Source organism: Diceros bicornis, chromosome 7 (genome assembly GCF_020826845.1).
Source record: "Diceros bicornis minor isolate mBicDic1 chromosome 7, mDicBic1.mat.cur, whole genome shotgun sequence".
In the NCBI taxonomy this organism is placed as follows: domain Eukaryota; kingdom Metazoa; phylum Chordata; class Mammalia; order Perissodactyla; family Rhinocerotidae; genus Diceros; species Diceros bicornis.
In genome coordinates this window covers 79,397,563-79,405,406 of record NC_080746.1, presented here as the reverse complement: position 1 = coordinate 79,405,406, position 7,844 = coordinate 79,397,563, and the positions used below count along the sequence as shown (strand labels likewise).

Here is a 7,844-nt window from a genome sequence, read left to right as displayed (position 1 = left end):
TTTCCAGTGACACAGACATTCAATTGGCTGCCTTGATAAATCTTGCTCACTGCTCGCTGGTTTGGCTACCACATTATACTATAATGTCATTCTCTATTTTACCTTGGGAAAATTATTTAACTTTTCTGAGCCTCAGTTTCTTCATTTGCAATCTGAGACTAAAAAGACTACCTACTCTGGAGGGTCATTGTGGAGTCACATGAGATATTCTATATAAAATGGTTAGGGCAGTGCTCAGCATAAGGTAGGTGTGTGCAATCAAAATTAGATAGTATCATTGACCTGACAAGCTTTGAGTTTTTCCCTAAATTTTTCTTTAAGCTTAGCAGAAGTTGTGAGAATACTGTCATTGAAAGATAGAGTTTGACTGAGAGCTCTATTTCTTGATATAAAACTCTCTCTACGAAACCACATCCCCCACAATCTAAAGAATGCCATTTTCTTCGATTACATCTCAGGTGTCTAAAAAGGCTGTTATCCTTGAGCCTAGATTTGGCATCTTTGGAGCACACACATGCTAAATTCACGTGAAAGCCACAAACTAAATGAAATAAACCCAAATTAATGTATTTTTTTTTGCAAAAGGATAAATAGAGCATTTTATTAACACTTTTTTTTGCAGCAACAAAATGATAGTCCACATCTTTTCATTCAACACAGCAAAAGCTATGATCACATTACATCACTCTGAGACACAAAGCAAAAGATACTTTTATTTCCTTAAGGTCAGGAATGGTCTGCATTTTTAAAACAAACTTTATGTTTGTATTTGCAGTAGCAGGGCCTCCAGTCACTAGCACGATACAATGAAGAGATCAAATATCCAGAAGAGACAATGAAATACACCAATAATATTTTGAGTTGAATTGGGAAACGCATTATTATCATTTTAGAACATTATAAAGAGGTCTGATGTTTACTTTTTTAAAAGAAAAAAAATCGTTCCAACCACTCAAACAGCTACCACAAGCAAAAAGATGTTAATATACAGACAGGAGATTTTATGCATTGCACTTATTGCTTGGTACACAAATGTTGCAATTCCTTTTGAGTTATATTAAGAAATGACAAGCAAAATGCCTTTGCCCTATCTAAAATTCTATGACTCTAGGAAAGTAGAAATTGCAATCCCCTAACCCAACATTAGGTGTATGCTATTTTTGGTTTCTTGTGAAGACTGTTTATTATGTTTCTGTGTATGGATATGTATAAGATATACAGATATATATAGATATAATTTTAATATCATTTAGTGTCCTATATATTTAAGACAAATATCTTTTAAATGGGACTTTAAATAATAAAATTGTCTACTTACAATATCCTTATTAAGTTTATCTTTTCATATTATATATAGCTCTGTGGCACAAGTTTCATATAGTATTTAATTATTAAGGAAGAAGGATCACTAAATCATTTTCTATTTCTTTTGTTGTTAATATTGCATTTTAAGGGCTATATCTCCACAGTAAATTTCTTATTAGATTCTTTACAGTGTGTGCATCTTTTTTTTTCTAATGCAAGTTACAACCAGTACAAAGTTGTAATAAAAAATACATTGATGTCTATTTCTTTTTTATATTTTTTGCAAAAAAGTTATGTGATATGCTACATGAAAAGTCAGATTTTATTGAAATGTGAAGTATTTTATACTGTTAGGTACATGAATGGAAGAACGTGAAGCATACCCCTCCCTTTACAAGTTCTCTTTCACATATATAAGTGTTTGTGTCCAAGCATTTCATATAAAACACAGCAAGATATTCCTTTTGAGAACCAACAAAATATTCCACATTATGTAATAACAATAATTATTTAGTACACCTTGCTAGTTGCTAGCCTACAATATTCTTCTCCAATTGAGAGATATCCCAACTCCATGGTTTACACTCAATAAATGTTGCCAACACCTAATGCAGCCAACATGTTTTTTTAACAGGACTTCTGCATGATATCTTGCAATACAGTGTAACAAATATATAAGTGCATTTTGCATGATCAAGTAGCTTTGGCTTCCTAACCTTTGTAGGATGGGATGTGCCAACTGTTTTAGTTGTGCTTTGTTAAATGGTGATGAGTTTGAGTTCAGATGAATCCAATGAGTAACTACTTGCTTCTACAATTTTGACCAGTCAACCATTAAATCACAAACGCAAGAATGGATGACCTGAATGGAAATGATGGAATTTCACAACTTCTACAGATTGCACTTGATGGTAACTTCGTGAGCTTGTTTTGATTTCATTTTTACAGCAAGACTTGCTTGGTTGATATGTTTACATCACATTTTTTTAAATTTTTGTGCAATCACAATTAATTTAATCACAAACACTAAAAATAAATCCAGCAATTAGCTTTGTTATGAATAATCATCTCGGTCCTTATAGGTGTATGAGTCTTGTACTTCTTCTTGTACAAATTCCTCTTTCTTTTCCCAACCATTGGGCCAACCTCCATTGGCCTGTGTTGTGGCACCATAAGACTTGGTGGTACCATAATTTATATAATTTTGAGTAATGTCCCCTGTTTCTTCATCGAGCTCATCTTCGTGGATAAATCCACATTTTTCTTCACTTGTCTCCTCAGGGTCTGCCCAGGGTTGCTTCTCTCCTGAGGCAAATATTGCATAAAATATAACTCCACCGTAGTGGACTAGGGCAGCGATCAGGAAGACATACTGCCACTCTTCACGTGACTGCAGTGACAAAAAGTGGCATTGTGAGAATAAACTCCCCATGTTTGAAAAGCCTAACATCTTCTCTGAATGCCCCACCATCGAGATTTTCATAAAGCGCTATCTTCAGGGGAAATCCCTGTTCTGATTATACAAAGCAAACACTGTGGTAGATACTTTCTCCAGTACTATGACTTTCATTATTTAAAATTTTTTAAATTTAAAGTTCTGAACCAAGACTCCAAATATATCTACGGTATGCTAATTTTTAAAATATTCATAATCTCACATTCAATTTCCAATGATTTACTTATTTTTTTCTCACACTTCTTTTATTTATTTCTTTTTGGTAAATCATAATTTTTATGGACAAACAGCTAATAATAATATTCTTCCATCATTAACCACAGAGAAGTCTGACCTGAGGTTTATCAATCGGGCTCAGAAGACTTCTGCTTGCCTATTCCAGTAAGCTGGAAGCAAAAGGGTTTGTTGTTGTTTTGCCACACCAGGGATATCAGGAATATCAAAAGGTGTTGGAAAGAATATCGTTTATTGTTTGGAGAAGAGGGCTCCCTCAGAGTTCTTAGAGACGTTCTTCTGAGCCTCAATTACCTCCCCTACTCAGAGATATGGTGACTGGACCACAAAGAGAATGCCAAAGAGAACATACTAACGCTTTTCCCAACCATGAGAGAAAATCTTCTACAACTGATCATCTCTTTTGCTCCATCTTACCTTATTTTTTGTCATCGCACCAACAATGATAGGGCAAACCATTCCTGACAACGTGCCAACACCATTTGAAATGCCCATTAAGATACTGGCATATCTTGGAGCAATATCCAAGTGGTTAACGTTGAAACCTGAAATACACGCGTAAGCTTTGACTCAGAGAATCCTAAACCTCTTAGAAGTAGGTGACTGTAGAATCTCCTCTCCCACACTCACCTCCCTCCTTAAAAGATGCTAAGTACACAGCATGTGCTTAATAACTACTTTTTGATAACTTAGCTCAGGGCTATAATGGGAATGGAATGAGGCATGATTTCTTATCCAACCCTTAATATGTGATGATCACTCCACAGAGAGAAGGAGATGTTCTCTTAACAAACAGACAAACAAAAGTAAGAGTAAGCAGGGAAAACTGAGGAGTAAAAACTCTAAATAATGATTTCTAAATGTTCTATTATTTTTATTTTCTAGTAGAAATATGCTGATTAAACTTTCTCAACAATCAGAATATTAAAGAGGAAAGTAGAATATATATCTTTTTTATCACCAGAAAAAAATCAAGATGTTACAAGTACAAATAAAAAATATATATATCTTACCAGAAATAGCAAATCCACTGAATCCCACCGCAAGAACCAGGAACGAGATAGCTACTCCTCTAGTATGAGAATAGCCGACGACCAGAAGCAGTGTTGCTTCCATGCCAAAACCTTCAGAAACAAACACATGGAAATACTTCAGAAATTTGTATTAATTTTTCCAATGAGCCAAAACTGCTAAAAATGCTCATGCTTCCTGCTTATTTAACCTAGGAAACCACCGCAGAAAGTCTATCTTAAAAATAATAATAACAGTAATAATTTATGCACAGAGATTACTGAAGCTTTCCTTGTGTTTTAACAAAAACGTTGAAAACAACCTTAAGTTTCAATGGTGAGAAGAGTCAAGTTAGTAATGCAGCTATTTAAAATTAGGAGTCATGAAAATTTGAAGTAGTATGGGAAAATGATTATAAATGAACAATGGAGGCACAAATTTAACTTCATATTTGATATGCAGAGAACAAGTTACTCATGCATGTAGATCAGAACTTCGTGAACTAAAAACATGTCCTTAACATCACTTACATACTTACCACCACAATTCATGATCTTTCTTACTGTAGTAGTTGAAAGAATTTGCTTGCTTCTTAGAAAATCTGCAATCTGCCCTCCAATAGGCACAATAATTGTCATCACTAGGTGTGGCACAGCAGACAGCATGCCAACCTGATGAAAAACAAAGGGGAAGTACACATGACCGTAAGGAATGTGAGCAATTTAATGGTCTTGGTTTTTTGAATGCGTCATAAAATCTTTACAGACAAAGGAAGGAAAAAATACTGTCTCCAAATGACCACTTACTCATTCCTAGAATAAGCAATAACTTCCACAGAATAAATGAGAAAAGCTAAGTAAATTTACTTTGATCCCTTTTTTCTCTTCTAGAAGAGAATACTTTTTTTCTGTGTTATGAGTCAGTAAATTTTGAGTTTATGAATAAATTATCATGAATCTTAACGCAGAGTGATTCACATTTACGTGCCTATTTTATATTCTTAAATATGTTTGCCAAAATTCATCATTAGCAAGAAATGGGGAGACAAAGACAGAGATGGAGGCAAAGACAGAGAGAGCCAGAGAGAGGAGAAATACATTTGACAGACCTTGAAGGGGCTCTCCTTTAAAATTCATTTTTTAATTCATAATAAGGCTAAAACCCTCAATTGCATTTTAAATATCTATCTCATATTAGTTTTGTATTTAGGTTCTACAGATTAAAAGCCCAGAAAATGCAGATCACTTCTTCAGTTTCAGGCATTTTCTATGTCAGTTATCAATATTTGGTCACATCATCATAAGTGGTGTATAGCTTCTGTACTAATTTCATGCTAAGTGGCCCAATGTAAAACCTAAGCTGCCAGCATTAATTCAACACACACTTTTTGATCAATAATTATGTGCAAAGTACTGTTCTCTGGGCATTATGGGGGCAGAAAGAATGAATAAAATGCATTTTAATTGTGTATTACCACATACATGGACATAGTAAATTTTGAATATAAACATACAAGGAAGTTTTTACTAAGTATACTTTGAAGCACAAGTCCTGGCAAATGGTAAGTACTAGAGAAATGTTTATTTGTGTATAAATATGTCTTTCCAATTAGATTATTAAAGTTTGTAGACAAAGATTCTGTTTTATTTTACAATAGTGTATAGTGTGCTGTTAGCACCATGGACTTGGGTTGTTGTAATGATTAATCGAGATAGCAAATGACTCTAAAATAGCTTAAATGTCCAAGCTATTTAATTCTCTCTTTCACTCCCAGTGGAATCTTTTTATATTATTATTCCCATGGTGTTGATGAGGAAATTGTGACTCAGAAGGGTTAAGTGATTGTCAGAACCAGGTTTTGAGCCAGATTCTACCTGAGTCCAAAAACTGAGCTCAGCTTCATAGAAACCCCAGGTCAGCAGACGTGGCCCACTCTCCTCTTTGCTTCTCTGGGTCACAGTCTGCATTGCTCTCTCCCCATCTGTTCCATATTCTGTTCAGAGACTGGCAGTCTACCACTCAGTGAAGAGCAGCCACTCAACACTACTCTCCTCCCCACTAAATGTGAAGCTCAAAAGGAATGAGTGTCTCCTGTCACTTGGCTGGCTCTGTAATCTGAACTCCCAAAGCTGGTTAATCCAAGCACTGGCCCTCCCTTGCTATGCCATTTTTAAGGGGCTAAAAAATGTTATATATGAGCATAGCCTGAGATAGATAGATAGATAGATAGATAGATAGATAGATAGATAGATAGATAGATAGATAGACAGACAGACAGAGAGAGAGAGATAGACAGACAGATAGATAGATAATGAAGATTAAGCCATTATACTTTGTGGTTGTGTCTGTAGGACACTCGACTTAACTAAGGTTGGAGAGAGCCATCCTTCATGTAAATATTTTAGTTCATTTAAATTTTGCTGCACTTCTGTATGATGGGGTTATACCATTATTTATAGGGTAGAAAGTTGAGGCTGACAATTGTTCAAAAACTGGCCCAGGGTTATGCAGCCACAGTTTGTTGTAGAGCTTGGACTCAGAGCCATGTCAGCCTGGACCCAAAGCCCATGCTCTATTCCCTCCATCACTTCCTTTACACATTTTTCAGGTAAGTCAGAGATTTATTTTTTTTTACCAGTATAATCAAAATCTTCAGGCCAATCTGTGTGTGTAGAATTTATCCAAAATTTTAGTTAAAAATATAATAAGTGAATCAAATCAACCCATCTGGTTATTATATTTAGTTTTTGCAAAATATCCTTGCTTTTACTGAAGCATTTTCAATTAATTGGAGCTACAGGGTCAGAATGATCACACAGTTTCATTAACATCAGTTGGCTCTTCATTCTCCCCCATGAGACCTGACTTTATTAATAGCCTCTCAGTGTCATATTTGTCCTAGATTATGAAAATGGACTCACACCCCCAGCAGCCTTTGTTGAGAAGTATAACACCTCTCAGAGCTCCCAAAGGCTACCCTGCAATGTTTGATCAGCTCCAGAGAAGAGCCCTGTCTAAAGCAGCCATTCTTCTCAGGAATGGAGGAAACAGTTTCCTTAGAAACAGGGATTACAAAAGAGCTCTCAGAATAGCTACTCCTAAACTCAGGTTTTCTGCAGTTCCAGGCCTCAGATAGTCTTTCAAATAGAGACATAATATGAATAGCGGGCCCAGCTGGACTTACGTAAGGACATGAAGAGAAATGGCAAGGCCATTGCCAGCACAGACAAGTGTATTCAGGACTCAGCAAAGTACTTGGCATAGAGATGGCATTCAACAATTACTTGCTAAATGCTTAAACAAATATATGGTTTACCTGAATTTGAAAGGCGTAGTAAAGGGACTTGAAACCATAAATCAGAGGATCTGGGCTTAAACTTCATTCTGTCCTTTATTACCGGCTTGGCCTTAGGGAATTTAAATACCTTCCCTAGTTTCTGTTTCCCCATCAGTTCAATAGAAATGATGATAGTTATCCAGCTGGTCAACCAAACAAGGTTGTTCATGCATACGCAAGGACCTTGTAAATTTAAAACCCTTATATAAATATGAAGTATTTTATGTACATTTTATCCTTATAGGAAATCTCAAAATGGTTATATTTTTATAGCTATGAATAAATGTTTGTAGCATTTAGCATGCTGTGCTGTAATTGGTAACTTATTGTTTTTGTCTACACCACCAGATTGTGAACTCTTGAGGATAGGAACCACGTTTTTATTTCTGAATCTAACACAAAGCTTCATGTATCATGTTCAACAAATGCATGCTAAATGAATATATTGGATAAACAACATACAAGAATGTTTTTAGATATTTTTTGCTGTCCTCAAATCTT

General features: G+C 35.3%; 1 protein-coding gene across 1 annotated transcript in view; it reads right to left on the bottom strand.

Annotated features, from left to right (window-relative positions):
* Positions 1–599: 599 nt before the first annotated feature.
* The window catches only part of SLC17A6 (solute carrier family 17 member 6), a 33,872-nt gene continuing 26,627 nt past the window's right edge, over positions 600–7,844 (bottom strand). The window contains exons 9-12 of the mRNA XM_058546312.1: positions 4,545–4,677; positions 4,009–4,119; positions 3,413–3,540; positions 600–2,695 (exon numbers count right to left, since the gene is read on the bottom strand). Coding sequence (XP_058402295.1) covers positions 2,360–2,695; positions 3,413–3,540; positions 4,009–4,119; positions 4,545–4,677 — 708 coding nt within the window. The 3' untranslated portion in view covers positions 600–2,359. The remainder of the gene's footprint in view (positions 2,696–3,412; positions 3,541–4,008; positions 4,120–4,544; positions 4,678–7,844) is intronic.